Below are 22,627 nucleotides of genomic sequence, written 5' to 3'. Positions count from 1 at the left end.
ATTTCCCTTTATATTGTAGTAGAAAGAGATCCAAAGAAGAGAAAAGTAAAACCAGTAGAAAAACATTTAATTCAAGTAGACTTTGGTTTAGATGATAGCGATGATGACAGTGATTTTGAAGTAGGAGACCATAAAGCAGGTAATTATTTAGGTGGTATTAAAGTTTAGCAAATAAGGTAGGTTACAGTACACACAATTCAATTCAAAATCATTCTTGAGTGTGATATTTCGCAGTAATTGATATTTGATGATTTATTCCAATTTTTCAATTGATATCATATGAAAGTGTTATTGTTTTAAATCACCAAGAATTGCCCTTTTTTTTGTGATAATTTGTTTGTCTTGATTTTTTTATGTATACATGTATACACTTGTTTGATGTAGTTTTTTTGCAATTTGACACAGCTAAATATTTTTTGTCATATTTGAATTAAAAATTTAAATGATTAAAAATTTAAATGAAGTGGATGCAAGCAATTATAGGCTAGCATATTACCTTTAACAATGAGAAAACCCTATACTGCCATGACTATATATATGTTCCGGACCATATGAGTATTTGGACCATACATGTATGGTCATGACCGTATGGGTATATACTCATATGGTCGGGGTAATTACTTGTAATACTTAACACTTCATATAAACCCTCCTCACGTCATTTAAAAAAACAAAGGTCATTTTATTACATGTATTATAGATCTATTAAAAGTTAATAACAAGATTAACTAAAATAAAATAAGCAGTTTAACATAGTAAATTTAATCACTAGTCAAAACGATAGGTGACAAATTTTATACCTATGGTCATTACCGATATGTTATTACGAATAATGACAAAATGTAGACCTGGGAAGATAACTTCTAAAAATATCTGTTACAAAATAAGTCAACTGTTTTAATTTAATATAAACTGACGTAAAAGTTGACATGCAGGATATAGAGTGTAATAGTCTGCTTACTTTTGGTACTTTATATAATTAGCATTAGCAGTTTAGAATTTTGTTACTTATACATGTTTTTGTTTTTAAAAAATGAATGACGTCACCGGCAAGGACCGTAGTTTATTTAAGTTATCTGGGGATATGATGTGCTTTGGTCATGTTACGGTATTGGAAATCTAGAGCTTTTAAAAAAAATGGTCGGACCACATGAGTATACGCATATGGTCATGACCATACGCGTATGGTCCAAATACTCCATTGTACTCATATGGTCCAGATCATATAATATACACAGATACAGGTATAGTCGGGTATTAAAAGTTCCTGACATAAAACATGTGAAACAATTCAATTGAGAAAACTTACAGCCTATTAATTAATTAAATAATAAAAAATTCAACCAAAACAAATATGACAGAATAGGTCATGTTTAATGACAATATAAAAAAGAAGATGTGGTATGATTGCCAATGAGACAACTGTCCACAAGAGACCAAAATGACACAGACATTAACAACTATAGGTCACTGTATGGCCTTCAACAATGAGCAAAGCCCATCCCACATAGTCAGCTATTAAAGGCCCCGATATGACAATGTAAAACAATTCAAACGAGAAAACTAACGGCCTAATTTATGTACAAAAAATGAACGAAAAACAAATGTGTAACACATAAACAAACGACAACCACTGAATAACAGCCTACAGGCTCCTGACTTGGGACAGGCACATACATAAATAATGTGGAGGGGTTACCGGTAAACATGTTAGCAGGATCCCAACTCTCCCCCTAACCTGGAACAGTGGTAATACAGTACAACATAAGAACGAACTATAAAAGGCAGTTGAAAAAGGCTTAACTCATCAGATGGACAAAAATGAATAGTTTGTTTGGAATTATCTTTTTCTTTAGCTTCTTGCTTGCAAATTTTGTAATTATGTAGTTGTTAATGATAAATGTCATCCTCTTGTAGCACCATATTTGTGCCCAAGTTGTAATAAATTGCCTTATCTTGTCTTATAAACCTTGATTATTTTTCTGCTTTTACTATTTGAACTTACTATATTTGAACTGATGTTTTCTATGCTAATCTATTTATAGATTCAGAAGAATCTGATGGAGAAGGTGGAGAAAATGATAAAGATTCAGAAGCTGATAAAGATGATTATTCATCATCTCAGTCATCAGACAGTGATAAAGACGAAGAATCTAAAATTGATGAAGAAGAGAATGAGGATGCAGGAGATAATTCCATAGATTCAGATTATGTAAGACTTCAAGAAAATGAATTCCCCTCCCCAATACAATCAAATCTGGAAAAGCCCTAAACATGATGCCTGACAATGTATGCAAGTCAGTAATTACAGACAAAAAAGTCTGATTTTAATATATCTTTTTTTGTTATAGATTTTAACATTATTATTGTAATTAATTTTTAAAGCGTTTAAAAAAAAAACCCAGCAATTGCAAAAAATATTGTAGACTACAGTAAGCTGTATCAATCTCCATGAACCGGATACATATCAATTGAACAAATAATAAAAGATAATGAACTTGCATTGGTGCAAATTTGCCTAAATTTGATTGGATTGTTTAGTTTTGATTTGATTTCATCTATCTTAATAGGAATAAAAATTATGAATTATCTTTTAAGTTCAATAATAGAAAATTGATGTATGGAGTCAAAGTTAAGTTGTTTGAACTCATATTGATCATATTTCTTATGTGTTTATTATCTGTAAAAGACAAATTCCAGACAATATCATTTTAATACTACACATATATATGAGAAAGACTGCAAGCCTCATCTTTCATTCTAGAGAATCAGTTAATAATTGAAGGAGGGCATTGATACCTTTGTATGTGTAAGACTAAAGTACTTTATCTTGTAGATACCAAATGCCAATTCAACAAGACCAAAGAATTTGAAACTGACCATATGCTGTGTTTGTCTAGGTGATGTAAGGTAAAGATTATTTTTATATTTTCATTTATTAACCATACATAAAGAAAGAAAAACATTCATTTTTTTTCCTTGAGGTAAAATAATTGAAGTTTAAAGGCTTAGAATATGCTTACACTTTCATGTCTACATTTATTGTAGGAATATTTAATTGATATATATATCAAATGTTTATATCAGCAACATCTCTTATGACATAGAAAATAAATGCCATTCAACCATCTTTACTGGAGTAATGTCCATATGAAATGAAAGTAATATGAAAATTTACATTTCCATATCAAACCTATAATACTCTTAGAATTTTTATGAAACATCAAAAGTTCATATCAGCAATGTTTTGGAAAAGTTTTAAGGACACAGCACATTGAATATTTTTATGGGAATTATGTTCCTTGCATATATACATGATATAGATTATATGAAAAATTCCATGGTAAGTGCTCTCAAGCCTGTGTTACTCATTAGATTTTAATGAAATTCATGTCAAAGGGTACTGTCAGCAATGTGTCAGATGAGTTTTAAAATCAATGCTGTTTTTTTTTACATAAAAATATAGTGTGTCCTTTTAACTGGTAAGGACTACTGACTTTATCTATAAATTGATATGAAAGGTTTATATGGGCAATACATTTTTTTGAAATAAAAAGAAAAGGAGTATGGATTTAAAATAATTGCCGGAGTTATTGTCCTTGCCCTTAGACAGATAAAATGTGTTGAAATGCTGATCTTTTATTAGAATAAAACAAAGTCATATATTTCCAGTGTAGAAGATGATGAAATTGTTGAGTGTGACAACTGTGGAGTATCTGTTCATGAAGGTAATATATAATAAAATGATTTTTTATGGCTGTTAATTTCCCAATTTAGAAAAGACTTATCTTTGAATCTTTGAAACTTTGTAAGTCATGTTTTAAAAAAGTATTACAACTTTAGTACAGTGATATCATGATTACTGTGGATTCATTATTATTCGGTGGATACCAATTTCCGTGGATTTGGTAGGTGGAGGTGAGCCACGAAATTAAATGTTCAATGAATAACAGATTTTCTATAGGCTTGTATTACCAATGTTATTCAACTGATCGGGCGGAGCTTACATTTTAATTTGCATAAGGACAGTCTATTTGAAGATGTGTGTGATAAGGATAACTACCGTTATAATTATAACTGATTTCTAATCACCTATCAGTGTCATCAAAGGAATTCACAAAAGACTGACTGGACACTTCAATGATGAGTTTATTCTAAAACACCTATCTATAGATGGACTGGTTTATTATGAGCGAAACGGTTAAACTACGCCCAGTCAAGTGAAATAAATTGAGTAATATGCAGGTTTCAGTAAAACCACGAAATCAAATACTGTAAACCAATTTATTTTCGCAGATACTTTATTTTGCGTTTGACCCTTTCTAGTCCACTTCGCAGCTATTTGATTCACGATTTTCCAGCTTACTTGGTGTGATTTAATAAGAAAACAACCGAGTTTTACATATTTGAGGTGATTTATTTCACTTTTTTTTTTCTATTCGTGAAAGTGGCAAAAATAAATCGCTCGCAAAAATAAGTTGGTTTACAGTATCCACAAACATGTAAGATTTCCTCAATCCACGAAAATTGTTACCCACGTAAATAAATAAATCAACAGTACCAATAATGACATTCTTGGGGACGACATCAAAAGTTCAATGAAGGATAAAAAACTTAATTCACATAGTTTTTTCACTGACCCCCCCCCCCCCCCTCCCACCCCCCTCTTAACTTAATTTGGGAAAAATTGATTGACCCATATGGATATATGTAAAAATTAATGTCGGATAATCAAATCTTGCAGCCGTTCAACCCCCCACCCCTAAACTATTTGAATTAAGTTTTTTTATCTTACATTGATCTTTTGATGTCGTCCCTTTATAGGAGATTGCTTCATCAACCATCTTTGTTGTAAAGTATTGTACTGGTAACAATGAAGCCTGCTTTATTATCAAACTTTTAACTTCATACAAATGTTTAAATGTTCACATTTCTTTGGATTTAGTATGATACATGTATTTTTACATTTAAAAAATCATGTAGGATGTTAAAATATGTAACTGAATTGTGTGTTTGGCTGTTGAAAGTTTTGATTCAAATTACAATACATAATTTTATTGTACATGCTAGGAATACTGATTGTGATTGCCTAACATAAGAAATGTTGAAATTTATAGAATTCCTTTCAGCAAAAATTTGAAATTGTTGCATGTTGATTAAATCATCTCATATCTAACATGATTATAATCATACATTTTAACAGGATGAAAGACAGTATTCATATACATGAAAAATATCTTTCATAAATTAATGCTTATTTCAAAATCTTTTTTGCAAATTGTTTGACCTAGATATGCGCTTTTGTTGCCATCCAATTTTAAAGGTTTACAAATATTTTTTTTTCTTTGCAATGTCATACAGTAGTAACCAAATGAATTGTTTCAGGGTGCTATGGTATCAGCGAGAATCAGTCAACATGTAGTACAGTGTCATCTGCTAGTACAGAACCATGGTTTTGTGATGCATGTAAAGCGGGATGTAATCCAGTTAGTATATAGAACATGTTTTTTTTTCAAGGCTAACAAGTTTGCTGCTTAAAATCTTATTATGATTCCCATACCAGCAACCCAAAGAGCACTATAGGCTTGCGTTCAACATGTCTTGTCACAAGTCAGTCTGTCTGAGAATTTTTTTAAAGATATAGTTTGCCATATATAAAAAGTTACAGATCAAATGTAGGTTTTATTTTGACTTAGAGATTTTTGATGAATTTCAGGATCTAGTACATAAAAAATTACTTGAAAATATTAGGTTTGTTCACATTTTTAATCCCTGAATAAATTGATATTTTAAATCTAGTTTAAAGTCATAATCTATAATGCCTGAATAAAGTAATATAGGTTTTTGAAGGTTAAGCACACTCAAGTTGAATTTTGATGATTTTCTTAAAGATTTTTACATGGCCATAAATTAAATCAGTTTTATAGGTTTTCATTCATAACTTTAGTTTTTATTTCTTTATTATGATATGATTGATATAGTTGAAATGTTAACATGGGCTTTAGAATACATTTTTGTTTGCAGACATGTGAACTCTGTCCAAACCTTGGAGGTATTTTCAAGGAAACAGATGCCGGAAAGTAAGTTTTATAGAAAAGCTGTTTACTTGTACAAATTGAAAAAAAAAGTATAAAAATATAGTATATATGCCAAAAACATAAATAACAGCGCCTGGTGATGTTTCATAGCCTGACCGGTTTCGGTCCAAAAAGGACCTTCTTCAGAGGCATAATGGTGGATTAATGATTGCACCCTATTTATATAGATATGGTAACCAGCGGTTCAGAGAAAAAAAAAGAATGACTAGATACTTTAACATAACATTCTTCATAGTAACACTTCATGATTATGAAAACTGATCATCTTCTGCTTAATAAGCATATGGCAAGCTTATTTTTATACAGGGCTTTATTAAATGTGCTTATTGATTGAAAAGGAAATATTTAGTTAGATAGGTAAGGCCAACAAAATACATGTTTATTAAGGGTTTTTGTGTGAAACAACTATGTAGTCAGTACTTATTAGCTGAGAAATCATAGCTCATAGGTCCTTATGATATTTTTTGACATAAAGATCTATGAGCTAGCTTATGGTTCCCCAGCTAAGTACTTATTGGTTGGATTTTTTACAATTTAAGCTTGAAGTCCTGTTCCAGTATTATACCTACTGTTTTACCAAATAGTTAGCTTTCTCTAATTGAACAAAGTAACCATGCATGCTTAACATGTTTTTTTACCGTTCTGTTTTATATAATTGATAAAACAATTAGCTGTTACAACAACTGATATGTTGATCAAAAGAGTGGGGAATATGACCTCATAAAATTAAAGGTGATTCTCCAAATTTTGGATCAGGGGCCTTGGTGGCTGAGTGGTCTAAGTAAGTAGTTACTACTGTAATCACTAGCCAGTCAACATTGAGGTTATGAGTTTGAAACCAGCTCGTGCAGGTGTACTTGACTCCAATCTTAATTGACTAGGATTGTCAGTTTTCCTATTAAAGGTTGGTGGTTTTCTCCTGGCACTCCGGCTTCTTCCACCAATAAAAACTGGCCGCTATGAAAGAGTCTAAATGAAGTCCTTAAAAGTGGCAATAAAACACCAAAAACAAATCAAATCAAAATTTGGGATCAGTCTGTAAACTCTCAACACATGACTTTTTTTTTTATCCTTATCTTTTCAAAAAAGACATTTTTTAAAAGTCAAATGTGTTGAAGAGTAAACAAAGCTCAAAGTAAAAATATAAAGCATCAGTACATGTTATTATTCTTAACTTTCACAATTGTAAACATTACTCACTGTTATGTGATCTACAAAAAGAAAAATATAATTTTCAATATGTGAATGCTTGTGAAATTAAGAGGAGTTATGATATTATTTTGCCCTTGAAATTATCTAAAAAGTGCAACACTCCAAGCCTTTCAAAACTATGTCACTTGAGAATGAGAAATATGATAAGATCTGTACTCTAAGTTCAAAAATTTCACTTTTATGATATCACTTATGATGTCACTATGATGTGAAAATCTGCCATAACAGACAATTAGAAGACTAAGAAGAATTATTGTATTTCAGATGGGTCCACCTTGTATGTGCTTTATACTCTGGGCATGGCCTTTGGTGATGTTGATAAACTCAGTGTTATTTTATTTCAGATGGGTTCACCTTGTATGCGCTTTATATACTCCTGGCGTTGCCTTTGGTGATGTGGATAAACTCAGTCCTGTAACTTTGTTTGAGATGTCCTATTCCAGATGGGGTGCAAGGGTATTTATCAAAGGAAAATCAGTTTTAAAAAAAAAAATCTTAAAAAATCTTAAATGGTTATGTTCCTGATCAAAAGCATGCTTTTTCTATCAGAAAAAATGAACAGATACATTAAATTCATTTTTTTTTGTGGGTACTGATTTTGTTGATTGATGAAAAAATGTATCTCCATGAATATATGATTTACTTGATTTGCCAAAGATTTAAATTTTATACAAGGCTATATAGAAAATTTATACTCTTTTGAAGTTCAAAATTAATTGTTTTCCTTTACCCATGAAATCCACGAAAATTAGTTTCTCATGAATAGTAAAGAATCGTCAGTAATAAAATTCTTTTTTTTCTTCCTTAAAAGGACTGCACCCTTTGTGAAGACCCAAGATTCAGTAGAACAGGTGTTTGTATAAGCTGTGATGCAGGAATGTGTAGGACATATTTTCATGTCACATGGTAAGTGATGCAGGAATGTGTAGGACATATTTTCATGTCACATGGTAAGTGATGTAGGAATGTGTAGGACATATTTTCATGTCACATTTTAAGTGATGCAGAAATGTGTAGGACATATTTTCATGTCACATGGTAAGTGATGCAGGAATGTGTAGGACATATTTTTATGTCACATGGTAAGTGATGTAGGAATGTGTAGGACATATTTTCATGTCACATTTTAAGTGATGCAGGAATGTGTAGGACATATTTCCATGTCACATGGTAAGTGATGCAGGAATGTGTAGGACATATTTTCATGTCACATGGTAAGTGATGCAGGAATGTGTAGGACATATTTTCATGTCACATGGTAAGTGATGTAGGAATGTGTAGGACATATTTTCATGTCACATGGTAAGTGATGCAGGAATGTGTAGGACATATTTTCATGTCACATGGTAAGTGATGCAGGAATGTGTAGGACATATTTTCATGTCTCATGGTAAGTGATGCAGGAATGTGTAGGACATATTTTCATATCACATAGTAAGACAGAAAATATTTTATAGAAAAGAAAGGATAAGGAGTATCCATGCATGACACAAATTCAGTACATGTACAGCAAAAACCCATAAAAGAAAAAACAGTGCTTTTATTGCTGATCTTCATCTCAAAGTCATAGTGAGGCCTTCAACACAGATCAACACCTCCTATCACCTCACTGCAAGTTTGAGACAGCCCTATCATAGGTTGAAGGCTATCTTTTAAAGTACAGCCTATTTCCAAATTTTATAATTTCAGAATAGATATATACATGTTGATTTGTGTTATTTTCTATTTATTGAAATCATGCAAATCATTTTCTTGCCAACCAACTGCAAATAGTACAAATGTAAATCTATTCTTATTGTCTTTTTTTCAGTGCTCAGAAAGAAGGATTATTGTCAGAGGCTGCACCAGATGAATGTATGGTAAGTAACAATTTTTGTATACATAGTCTTTAAGGTGGAACATTATACAACACAGGGAGATAACTCAGTAAAAATCAGCTGACCCTTTTAATGTTTTTTTTAAGAAAATATTAAGCTTCTCAATTATCAAAATTGGTGTTATTCAAACTGCTATTTGTCCAAAAACATATCGCTATAATAAATTCAATGAAATTTAATCCTTAATTTCATGTTTCAAAAAATCTAGAAAACTGTATACCCTAGTAACTTGTATTAATTTGTTTGCATTAGAATTTTTTTTTTTTTTCCTCATAAAAAAACTGGCAAGCTTAAACCTTGCTTTCATGTAGTTTTCTAGTCTATGTATTTTTATGAATTTATATATGCCTCTAGGATATAGCAGACCCTTTCTTTGCTTACTGTAAAATGCATGCAGAAAAACACATGGCACGAGCTAAGAGAAGAAACTGGTTGGCAATACAGTCACATATAAAGAAACATGCTACAGTAAACAAAATTGAAGATGAAAAAGAAAAGGTTAGGATTTAATATAGAAAATAAATAATAACTAGCAGTATGTTATCAATTACATTGCATTGCATTTCTTTGTCAACAATTACCTTCCACAGTATAAATATAAAGAAAAAGAGTTAAACAGAAACTGAACAGAGCAAGATGAACAATATGGAAGTTCTCAGTCCTTTTTTCAGTAATCAATCAAATTGTTGCTATGGGGTATGAGGTCTCTTTCAACCTCCTGGATGAGACAAGGTCCCTTTACCTGCTTTTTTGTTTTTTCTTTTATGCCCCATTTATTGGCATTATGTTTTCTGGTCTGTGCATCTGTCCATCCGTTCATTCGTTCGTTTGTTCGTTTGTCTGTCTGTCCCACTTCAGGTTAACGTTTTTGGTTATGGTAGCTTTTGATGAAGTTGAAGTCCAATCAACTTAAAACTTAGTACACATGTTCCATATGATATGTTCTTATTATTGTAATGCCAAATTAGAGTTTTTACCAAATTTTCATGGTCCACTGAACTTTGAAAATGATAGTGCGGATGGGGCATCTGTGTACTAGGGACACATTTTTGTTTTAAATGTTATTGAATTCATTTGAATGTAAAACCAGAGAAGAAAAAAGAAAGCAAGTCATAGAAATCTCAGATACCCTTGGGTTATTTTTACCTTGGCTGACTGGTGCATACCTTGTCAAAAATTGGACATTTTGTCCTTTGATGTCTTGAGATATCCTGGTCTTGCACTCTTTCCAGTTTTAAATTATTAATTCTAATTAATTAATCACCATACAATCTTCCATTGTTAAAAGTGCATGCACCTCTTGGTGACAAACTGAAATTGCATATGTACAGTGTAAGCAATTAATGGAGGATTTCACACAAGGACAAATGAAAACATATGAAGTTAATAATAGTTAGTAATAGTACAACATTTATAAATAATCCATCAAAATACTTCAGTAACAACTAACAAATATATATGAAGATTAATAATTTAGTTTTAGTTTATTTTATATTTTTGTCAAATGAAAAAAAGACATTAACATCATATTCAGTCTCTGTAGTAAGTCTATCTATTAACATATTATGCATTAACTTTCGTCTGTTTTAGTCGAGTCTTCTAAATATTTAGTTTGATATCATGATTATACTTCAGGCTAGATTTGAGAGAAAATTAAACAGACATAGACAGAAGTTTCACTTAGCAATGGGAAAGAGACCTCCAGCATGGGGTAAATATTATGTTACAAAATAACATTGTCACACACATAATGAGAATTACTTTTGGAGTGATGGAGAATAACTAGAAATATTCTTTTCCATTTAGATAAAAAAAAAAAAATGATCAAAATATCAAATATTGTGGATTTTTTTTTTTTTGTGGGTAACAATTTTTTGTGGATTTAGGAGAACTTGCAATTTTTTTGTGGATATTTAAATTCGTAGTTATAGAAAAGTTTGCAAAAATTCCTTAAGAAAATTTTAATTGTTGAACATTTAAATTTGTGATTCCACTGTTCCCATGAAATCCATGAAAGTTGGTATCCAAGAACATTAGGGGCCAGCTGAAGGACGCCTCCGGGTGCGAAAATTTCTTGTTGCATTGAAGACCTGTTGGCGACCTTCTGCTGTTGTCTGCTCTATGGTCGGGTTATTGTCTCTTTGGCACATTCCCCATTAATCCACATTATATCGACATAGAAAGTACAAATTTGAATATACAGTTTAAGAGCCTGATGCAGTGTTGATGATATTAACTATTTTACCAAATTAACCAGCTTAATACATTCTCAATGGTGAACTGTCTTATTTAATATAAAATAAAGGACTTTGTAGGTAAAAATTCCCTTATCATTTAGGAACTATGTATCAAATTTCTACCTAGAAAAAGATATTAGAGGAAATATCTTATTTAAGTCTGATTTTAATACATAGACAGACACTTATTGAATATAAACTAGGCAAAAATTACATTGATGTTTTTAATTTCAGTACCTACCCAAAAGTTAGTAAGATATTTGACATCAAGTCCTTCGTGTGTGAGGAAAATGTTAAAGAAAGCAGAATTAATGGGTGTTATTACACAGGTTTGTTTTTATTTTTTTATGAGACAGAAATGCAAGAATGAATCTCCAATAATTATCTTATATTTCGTCTGAAATCTGTCGTAGCAATTTTACGTAAAAAGAAATTCAGACATTTGTCTTACTGTTGTTAGTCATTTGTTTAAAAACTTTAGACTCAAAGCTTATATTGTTGTTTTTTCAATAGTACCTCAGAATCAATAGATAAAGTATTTGGCATATAGTCATATCATAAGATGGTGCAGATAAGTTTTGAGTTTCTTTCAAGGTGATATAGTTTTTTGCAGCATCGGGGTCCTTAGACATAGAAAATTGCTGGAGAATATAAGTTCTGTGCTATTTGTCAAAATATGAGTTTTGAGTTATATTTCAATTGAGAATATTTTGCAGGAATCAAAGTTGTATTCCTTTGACATAGAAAATTTGTCGTAGATGCAAGCATTTGAAATATTATATTCTTTTGAAATATTTGTTGTTGTTGTTAAACTTATAGATGACTTTATTTTATTTACAGACCACACATGTATCTGACGAGAAGCAGGAAGTAAGAAAGAAATCCCATGTACCAGCAGCATTATCTGTAGAATTTGTCAGCTACTTCTTAGGTATATAATTGTAATAAAACTGTACTGGATCTGAAGAATAATAGGATTACAGCTTTTCTATAAAAGCATGCAAAACAATACTTTGATCAACTTACTTGCTATGTTTGCTTGAATGTTTGCAAACAATAGGTAGGTGAAGTTTCAATCTGTTTTTATATATACTGGAATTTGATTGGACAATTAAAATTGACATGAAATGAATTAATGTTTATTGTCCAATCAAATTCCAGTATATAGTAAACATACTGAAACTAACTACATACCTGTTGTTTACAAACATCCAAACAAACATATCAAGCATGTTGATCACAGGTTTGCTTTGCATGCTTTTATAAAAGAACTAACTATTTATTTTATTGTCATATAATTGATATACCAATGTTTAATAAGGAAAAAGTGTTATCAGAAGACTATTTTAGCATTATTCATCGTTATCCGAATAGGGTAAATATTTATTCTTGTAACTAGCTGGGTGTGTTCTTGCTTGACATTAAATCAGATACAGAAATAAAGTTTTTGTAGAAATTTGGTTTAAAAAAAAATTAAATCCATCAAATTAGTTTTATAAGCAGGCAAACACATATATCACTAGGTCAGTAATTCATTATTGCAATTGAAAATCCTAAACTTGATAACACTTTGTTTTATAGAAAGAAATAACAAAATAGACAGCATGAAAGCCAGTATAAAAGATACAATATTACAGAACAAAAAACTACAAGAACAAGAAAAGATACTGAGGAGACAGTATGATCAGGTATATGACAAGAAGGGAGGAAAGAATCAAAAATCGAATGCAACATTGTTTGTAACGTTTATTGTATCCACCTCAGGGACTCAACCAAAACGATTCGTAAGGCGTTGGTTCACCACACGGAGTTTAGTTTATTTTATTTGAATAACATCCCTTATTTTCATGGCATCTATAAACAATTGATGCTATGAAAACGTACGAGCAAGCACAAATGACGTATGACAGATTTTGAATGTATGATTTGACGTTGTTTTCTGACAGTTTCATAAGAATGGAGATAACAATATTGTATTTTTAAGCTCCCACAGCATCAAATGGTGATTTGATGGTAGCAAAAACTGATTAAATGTCTCCGCTTATGCGTCACTAGTTAACTTTATTTGTGACCATCAAATCACCAATTGATGCCATTGGATCTTAAAGTACAATACAATTATCTCTGTATTAAACCAATACATTCTGATGTAACAACTGGTAGAATATCTTGATATACTATATAGATAAGAAGATGTGGTATGAGTGACAATGAGAAAACTCTTCATCCAAGCTACAATTATATGAATAGGGGTACAGGATAAATAAAAAAGACCAGAAGTTGTAACATTGAATAATGATCACATTTTCGGACTAAGAAATAATAGGCAAAGCAGTTAAAGAACTCTGCACATTTTATACCCCACTTATTGTGCACCACTTAGGGGCATTATGTTTTTTGGTCTGACCGTCTGTTTGTTCATCTGTTCATTCCTTTGTCTGTCTGTCCCGTTTATGGTTAAAGTTTTTGGTCAAGGTAGTACACAAGTTCCCTATCAAAGAATCTTTCTAATTCAAATCCCAAAAAAAGAGATTTGACTCCAATTTCACGATCCCCTGAATGTAGAAAATAATAGTGTGAGTTGAGCAACCTTTTACTATGACTATGAACACATTCTTGTCTTTAACTAGTTAAGGGTAGAAATTCATTATTGAAGGTCATACAGTGGCCTATAGTTGTTTTCATTCTTGTCTTTTGATCACTGGTGAATACTTTTTGAATTTGTAATCATACCCACATCTCTCTCTCTCTATTTATATTAAAAAAAGTTTTGGTTTTAGTTATTTGAAGATGCAGAAGAGTTGAGAGAATCAGGAAGGAAAATGAGGAAGGAAGGAGAAAGCTTATGGAATATTCTCAATGATATTGGTAAAAAGGTGAGATTTTTCAATATTATCTAGCTTGAATAGAATTTTTTAAATGTATCTGATATGTTAAATAAGTTCATATGATATATTACGAAAATGTAATCAGTTCCTACTGAATTGGAACTCTGAAAGAATTTCTCTTTTTGCTTATCTGAATTTTTTTTTTATTGATCCTCGTATAGTATTATGGAAAAAGTTTTATTTTCATTAAACCTAACCAATATCAGCTCTCATGCCTTTAGCTATGTAAAATTGAGAAAGGAAATGGGGAATGTGTCAAAGCGACAACAACCCGACCATAGAGCTAAGTGCCACCAATGGGTCTTCAATGTAGCGAGAAAATCCCGCACCCGTAGGTGTCCTTCAGTAGTTGACTTTGGTAAATCAAGTTGATACTGAACATGATGCTTATGCTTTAATGTACCCTCTATTGTTCTTTATTGGAAATTGAACATGTTCAGAATTTCAACTTCTTTTTACTCTTTCTAGAATTTACCACTACCAGATGTGTTCAAAGTAAAGAAGTCACCAGTAAAGTTGATAATGACCACCAGAAGAGAAAATACAAGTAACATGGGGAGTAAATTGTTACACTCACCTAATCTGTTAATACACCAGTAAGTTGTTACACTCACCTAACCTGTTAATACACCAGTAAGTTGTTACACTCACCTAATCTGTTAATACACCAGTAAGTTGTTACACTCACCTAACCTGTTAATACACTAGTAACTTGTTACACACCAAACCTGTTAATACACCAGTAAGTTGTTACACTCACCTAACCTGTTAATACACCAGGAAGTTGTTACACACACACCTAACCTGTTAATACACCAGGAAGTTGTTACACACACACACCTAACATGTTAATACACCAGTAAGTTGTTACACACACATAACCTGTTAATACACCAGTAAGTTGTTACACTCACCTAACCTGTCAATACACCAGTAAGTTTGTTACACTCACCTAACCTGTTAATACACCAGTAAGTTGTTACACTCACACCTAACCTGTTAATACACCAGTAAGTTGTTACACTCACACCTAACCTGTTAATACACCAGTAAGTTGTTACACTCACACCTAACCTGTTAATACATCAGTAAGTTGTTACACTCACCTAACCTGTTAATACACCAGTAAGTTGTTACACTCACCTAATCTGTTAATACACCAGGAAGTCGTTACACTCACACCTAACCTGTTAATACACCAGTAATCTGTTAATTCATTTGTAAATAATAACATTTAACTAATCTTTTTGTACACAAGTTACTTGTTAATCACCTTACTTGTTAGTGCACTAGGTATTTGTTACCCACTTTACCTGTTAAGAGGGTGGTAATTGGGGTACTTTTATGATGAATAACGGTAAAAATTCATGCCAAATAATGTTAACAGTAATTTTTGGTGCATGACCGTAAAATGTACACTTTCTTTTAGACGATAAAAAAATCGACTGATTTTGACGAATCACATTAAATTATTACCTATAATGGTGGTAACGATAATTATTTGAGACCTCTGACGAATCATGATAAGGATATTTTGACGATTCACTGTAAAATTTTAACCAATTTGAAGCTAATGGTAGCTGAATATGACCAATTGACACCTGAGGGCATTACCACCCTCTGCTAAGACACCAGAAGTAAGTTCATTTTGTAAGGCCTGGAGATCTTGATCTGATATTTTATACATTAGTGTATAATGATGAATTTTCTGAATACGTTTGGATTTTGTTACGGTTGACTTTCTTTTGGCAGAATATCAGCTCACTATTGCAATAAGTCTGCATGCAGGGGCAATTATGGTGTACAGACACATCTAGTTTTATAAAGTTCTGGAACAGATAAAACTATGATTACATATTTGGATGTTTTAATCTTGAATAGTTGAATTAAATTAGATTGAACAAACATATAGAATTGTTCTATGATTTATAACCTTTTTGTACTGTGTTTGTAGCTGTGCTGTATGTAAGAAGTCAACAGATACCCACATGATGGTGAAGTGTGATAGCTGTAAACTGTATTACCATTTGGAATGTTTAGATCCACCACTCACAAGGATGCCAAAGAAAACAAAACTTATGGGATGGTAATACTTTGTAAAATTTAATACTGTTTCTTCATGGATATTTTTTTTTATTGACTTGGAAAATGGATGTCAATGAAGCAAATAACTGTATTATAAAGAAATTTTGATAAATAAATATGTAACACAAATATTTTCATCTTCGCTAGCCAAGGGTTCCGATCCACTCCCATTCTCTTCACCCTTCGCAGATTGAGATAATATTTCGGAGACACAAGGTAAGGATTTTTATTGGTTGCAGTAGAAACTCGCTGCATCCAATCAAAAAGCGCATATAACATGATCACGTGTAGATTTAGAAAGTGTTTGTAAACAATTGCCACGTGTTTATCGTGCAACAAGTCTGTAAATTACTAAACAAACGACTATATTTAGTGAAAACTTGAATGTTTTTAATCAACTAATAGAAGTTCCTGTGTATGTTTCATGCACAAATACATTAATGTTGACATATATTTTCGTTTCCGGTTTTACCAAATGTGTAGAATCTAGACGCTATCGTGTTTTTACTTCCAAATTGAAGAGTTCAAGTGCTATCATTGGTCAAGAATAATGTATTCAGAATGAGTGTGACTTTAATCTTCCGATAGATGGCGTAACATTGATAACACAAATGTTAGCTCAATCTGCCAAGGGTGAAGAGAACAGGAGTTGATCGTAACCCTTGGCTAGCGAAGATGCAATATTTTAAATCTTTTAATAAGAGAATCACCCATAATACAAGAATGCCAAAGAAAACAGAACTCATGTGATGGTAATACTTTTTTGATTTTTTTTTTTGGCTTACAATGGGGAAATAAAAGTTACTGAATCGAATGACTATTTTAAAGAAACCTTAATGAACAATATGTAACGCCATTATTCATTATTGGAAATCCCCTAAAAAGGGAAATATAATGACCCGTAAAGAGTAACTTGGCAAGATACTTTCTGTTTCCAGGCCAATAAGTATAAAAAAAAAAAATATATGGTAACTTTTATGCCAATTTCTCTCTTACAGAATTAATTTGAAATTAAATGCACCCGATTTCGTATTCTTTAAATTCAATCTGAAGCTCCGGAAAATATGGTAATCAAACATACAACTCTCGAGATACAACCATTTTTACAGAAAACTGGCCATTCCCGATAGTTTGATGAACGATACATAGTTCAAATTCAACATATAGACTAGCGATATTTATACTTTGTCCTTTACTCTCGGCGACCGAAACATTTTACAGCATTCCTGACGCGATTGGAAGCAGTACCTCTGGCCAAGGGAAGCCAGTCGAAATGGTACGGAATTGCTGATAAAATGTCGTCTATTTTGGGGAAGAAAGTTAAATGAACATTCAGACCACACAACCTATACAGTCTATACACAGCCTGACAACTTATTGTATTATTCTTTCCACGATGCAAGAGGACAAACACATGTTGGCAGAATAATTTTAACAAACATTTTCACAACAAAAACATTTTATTTTAATTTCTTTTTATAGTTTACTTCCATACTTACAATGAACTTTCACTTTCACTTTCAGTTGCTATTAATAACGTTACTTACCATTGTGACGTTTAAATTTTAACAACCTGATTTTGTTCTTCAGCATGATATTATGTATTGTTTTTATCCTGATGACGGTGCCCTAGGCACCGAAACATGTCCATCAATAAATTTTCTGCAGCAGTCCCTAAAGTGTTGTTGTTATAAGACTCTCTACATTTTATGCCAATTGTAACAATTGGTCATGAAAACGAAGTATTATCCAATTTATTCAGTATTATTTTTACTGTCAAATAAATGGTTGTTATGAAAGTTCAAAATAAACGACATTTACATTAGAGCTAGAATTTCATTGTGGTCATTCTGTGCTTTGTTAAGGTATACCGGTTGTTGAATTACCATTAAAACAAATAACGTTGAACAATATAGAGATGAGAACAAGCAATGCATTGGTTACCAAAATTAAACAAATGCCAAGATAAAGTACAAACTAGCAAAGACCTAGAGAAAATAAAATCTTTAGAAAGCTTATTTTATGGATTAATCTGATAACAAATTATTTTATGAATATTAAGGCAATGTTCAGAATGTGACAAGTCCAGTAGTGATGAACAGGATGTCCCTGCTGAAGAATTAGAAGCCCCTAGAAAACTTAGAGAAAAAATAAAAGAACCAAACAAATGGGGAAATGATTTACAGTTTGAATTTGCTAAGGTATGTGTTAAATATGAGAAATGTATTGTGAAAAGAAACCTTTGTCAAGAAGAAATTCTGTAGGACACAATCCTCTAGTCAATGTCTTATATTTAAATAAAACCATTAGATTCTGACTTATGTGGATTAACAAACAACTGTTTTATTTTATTTTTTTATTTTAGATTTATGGATGAATATGAAATGTTGTCAACTTGTAGTAAAAAATACAAAGTTTTGAAATATGTATTTTGATCAAATAATTTTTTTTTATTCAAAAACATTCAGACAAATTTGTTTTGTCTAGTTTATAATTTTACCTGATTTTTAGCAGGTAAATACGGCAAGATAAAGTAGGCTTTTGTTGTTTTCAAATTAGAAATTACCATCCTAGATTTTGCCAAAATGATAACAAAGAATAAGATTTGTCATATAGTTGATCAATGATGAAGTAAACTGATACAAAGGATATGGAGTGGATGTACAAGAGATGACCAATCCATAAAATACTAGAAATCAATCGTTTTTAAAGGGACAGTTTTTTCATAACTGTTCTAATCAGCACACTATGGATTATAATACAGTCAGGAGATGACTTCCCTCTATGGTCTATGGACCTTATTTAATTTTTCTACGAAAACATTTAAGAAAATTACTATTTTATGGACTTAAGTGATGAATGCTATATGTACATGACCCTATAAATCAAATCAAATCAAAAATGTTTATTTCCTAATCAAAGTGCCCTTATAGGCATATCAATTACAAACAAATAAATCATAATAGACAAAACATAAATACATGTTTAGAAACAATATGAAATTAAACATTATAATATGATTCATATAAAAACAAAAGAACAGTATATATATATATACGACATTGTCAGTTCGGCAAAAGAAAGATAACTCTTCACCAAATATTACATGACCCTATAGTATGATTGTTCTAAAGACTGTCCTGTATCTACAAATGGTTAATGAGGTGCTCAAAATCTAATCATATGAATACTACTGGTCTCTTACACCACAGATGTAAAATAATTTATTTAAAATTCTTTGATGAAATCTTATATCATCTTTAAATGGTTATGATACTGTGGATTCATTTATTTTTGTGGGTACCAATTTCATTGATTGAGGAATATTTTAATATTCGTGACTATTTAATTTCATGGATTTGCAAAAAGACTGCATTCATTCCCAAAGAAAATTAGTAATTCATTGAACACTTGAATTCATTGTTTCCTAGTGACCATGAAATGCATAAAAATTGGTATCCAACAAATAATAATGAGTCCACAGTAGATATAATAATCCTATATCCTGTAACAAATGTATAAATGATGCAAATATTTTCAGTTAACAAAATATAAAATGAAGAAGAAAAAAACAAAGAAGATAAAGAAGGAGAAAGTTGAGGTTGAAAGTACAGATAGCCAGGATAAAATCATTAATAGTCCAGAAAAAATGATAGTTGATATGACTAAAAACTTAAAGGTAAACTTGTAGTAGCTAATTACTGTAAATTCAGAAATTATTGTGATGTTTTATTATTGGAGAAATGTGACAGGGTTATAGTTGCAATAATTTGTACTCGCATTTTGAAATTTTTATATGAATGAAACAGGGGTTTTCTCAATATTCCAAAAATTAAAATTGCATTTTAATCTAAAAGGACAAAATCGTGATAATAATATGCACGCAATACTTTCTGAATTTTCAGTATCTTGTTACAAAGTACATGTAATGGTTTTTACATGTCTAATAACAAATAATGACTTGAAGACAAGATATGGATGTTTTATATGCAGGGTAATATTACTGAAATGGAGGCTTACCTTACTTTTCTCTAGGGAAAGAACATACCTTGACAAGGTTGAATTGTCATATTCCTCTTTCACACACATATATATATATATATATATATATACTGACTCAGACGTACTTATGAATATAATTATTTTCTGTGACTGTATCTTACATTAATTTGTAGGATCCTTTACTATAGATAATTTAGCTGATCTGTAACAATAACATCTTCATGCCTTATATATCATGTACTGTAGTACGCCGCTAGATTAAAACTGACGTGGAAAGGTAACACATGCCCACCGAAAGCTCTTTTTTTAGAGAGCCCAGGTGGTCGTGTGGTCTAGCGGGACGGCTGCATTGCAGGCGATTTGGTGTCACGATATCACAGTAGCATGGGTTCGAATCCCGGCGAGGGAAGAACCAAAAATTTGCGAAAGCAAATTTACAGATCTAACATTGTTGGGTTGATGTTTAGACGAGTTGTATATATATATATATATATATATATATATATATATAAAGATCACTATAATAAATGTTCTTGTGTATAGAAATATATATAGATTACTAAAAAATCCAACATTTCCGGTATGAATAGTTTTAATTCACTAGTACTTTCATGTTTAAATAACAATCTTCAGGTGAAACTATACATGATTAACGTAACTATGTAACAGTAGGTATGTAACGTCATAGTTGTCGTTGAGTATATAAAGGGAGATAAATCGTATTACACTTAGTCTATATATAGAAGTATGGAGCGTCATTATTACACAATAGAAAATGCATAGTTTGCATTCAATCGTGATTTAAATTTTGAAATAAAATGTTTTTCCTTTACTTCTCGTGTAATGTCACAACCCATATTCATTTTATAAGATGGGAATATTTTAAAAAATCCCCCTCCACATTCGTCTAAATGTTTGCTTAGGGGGATTTTTCTGTATTGTGGCTGCCTTATATGTTGTCTATGAATGCGCACTCTTTCTGTTACACTGTTCCCTGTTTGGCGGATATAAATTTCCTGGCAACCATTACATTTAATGCAATAAATTAAGTTCTCGGATTTACAGGTAATGTCTTCGTTGGTAAAAAGTGATAGACCATTAGGTCTATATATATATATATATATATATATATCATGAACTGGCATTAAATATTAAGTTATGTATTTATTTATCTTTTTTTCTAATTTGGCTGAAGTGTTTTATTTTGGTTAAAAAATCAATTAGGGAATAAAGAAGAATCCTTTTCTTCACATACCTAAAACTAAGATTTTTTAATTCAGCATCATATTGTCTTATTCATACTTTCTTTATTTTATATGGATCTTTTTGTTTTAAGAAAAAGAGACCAATAGAACACATTAGACCATCAAAGAAATTAAAGGAAGAAACAATAGAACTAGAATGTGTGGTTTGTTGTAAACCTGGTACTGCTTCTGATACTGTCAGGTATGTTACAGATAAAACCATATATAGTATGTACAAATATACTATTACATAGTTCTATAGTTGGCACAGTAAAATAAGCACAAATTCTTATTACTGTAAATGCATTGCAAAGTTTTTATTATTACGAAAAATGTGACAGGGTTATAATCGCAATAATTAAAACTCCTAATTTTAATTTTTTTATTTGAAGTAAAGGATTTTCCCCAATATTGCAAAAATTGAAATCACATTTTAGTCTATAACGACAAAATCACAATAAAAAAAGCGCACAATAATTTCTAAATTTATGGATGTACTTAGGTGAGGTAAGGTGAAAATTAATAAATTCAAAATTCAAAATTGATACTATAAGCTGCTAGAGAATTTGCTGAGGATAAAAATAAGCTAAAAATATTGATAGGTCATGGACCTCCTTTTCGAGATATTTGAGATTTAAAATATGGCAGGAAGAGGCTGTCTTGGACTTTTACCTTATATTTGTACAAGTATTATATGGGTTTTAAAACAAAAGAAAGAAAATCAAGAATCTTCTAAAATTTTGGTAAATGACCTTTCATGAGTTATTAAGTCTTATATGAAAAAAGAAATGGGTGTTAACGGGCAAAATATTTTACCCTGTATTGTATGGAAAAACACAAAGAAGTCCGAACATTTGACATGAATTCCAAAACCTCACCTAAGTACATCCTTATGGTAGCTTGGATTTACAATTAACTGTTTTGTTTATTCCTGTTATATTTTTATGCCCTGCACCATAGGCAACTGATGCATTTAGTGTTACC

The 22,627-nt window shown here is 31.1% G+C and overlaps 1 protein-coding gene across 1 annotated transcript in view; it reads left to right on the top strand.

Annotated features, from left to right (window-relative positions):
• The window catches only part of LOC139510266 (PHD finger protein 14-like), a 34,521-nt gene that overhangs the window by 7,724 nt on the left and 4,170 nt on the right, over nucleotides 1–22,627 (top strand). The window contains exons 2-21 of the mRNA XM_071296755.1: nucleotides 20–139; nucleotides 2,046–2,212; nucleotides 2,837–2,910; nucleotides 3,673–3,728; nucleotides 5,386–5,486; nucleotides 6,025–6,080; nucleotides 7,655–7,766; nucleotides 8,122–8,216; nucleotides 9,121–9,169; nucleotides 9,542–9,685; nucleotides 10,823–10,898; nucleotides 11,659–11,753; nucleotides 12,265–12,355; nucleotides 13,006–13,112; nucleotides 14,205–14,300; nucleotides 14,781–14,908; nucleotides 16,267–16,398; nucleotides 18,460–18,598; nucleotides 19,939–20,076; nucleotides 21,736–21,845. Of these exons, the coding sequence (XP_071152856.1) occupies nucleotides 20–139; nucleotides 2,046–2,212; nucleotides 2,837–2,910; nucleotides 3,673–3,728; nucleotides 5,386–5,486; nucleotides 6,025–6,080; nucleotides 7,655–7,766; nucleotides 8,122–8,216; nucleotides 9,121–9,169; nucleotides 9,542–9,685; nucleotides 10,823–10,898; nucleotides 11,659–11,753; nucleotides 12,265–12,355; nucleotides 13,006–13,112; nucleotides 14,205–14,300; nucleotides 14,781–14,908; nucleotides 16,267–16,398; nucleotides 18,460–18,598; nucleotides 19,939–20,076; nucleotides 21,736–21,845 (2,086 nt within the window). The remainder of the gene's footprint in view (nucleotides 1–19; nucleotides 140–2,045; nucleotides 2,213–2,836; nucleotides 2,911–3,672; nucleotides 3,729–5,385; nucleotides 5,487–6,024; nucleotides 6,081–7,654; nucleotides 7,767–8,121; nucleotides 8,217–9,120; nucleotides 9,170–9,541; nucleotides 9,686–10,822; nucleotides 10,899–11,658; nucleotides 11,754–12,264; nucleotides 12,356–13,005; nucleotides 13,113–14,204; nucleotides 14,301–14,780; nucleotides 14,909–16,266; nucleotides 16,399–18,459; nucleotides 18,599–19,938; nucleotides 20,077–21,735; nucleotides 21,846–22,627) is intronic.

The sequence above is a fragment of the Mytilus edulis genome, chromosome 2, assembly GCF_963676685.1.
Source record: "Mytilus edulis chromosome 2, xbMytEdul2.2, whole genome shotgun sequence".
In the NCBI taxonomy this organism is placed as follows: Eukaryota; Metazoa; Mollusca; class Bivalvia; order Mytilida; family Mytilidae; genus Mytilus; species Mytilus edulis.
Note: the sequence above shows the minus strand (reverse complement) of the source record. Positions and strands in the feature narration are given on the sequence as shown.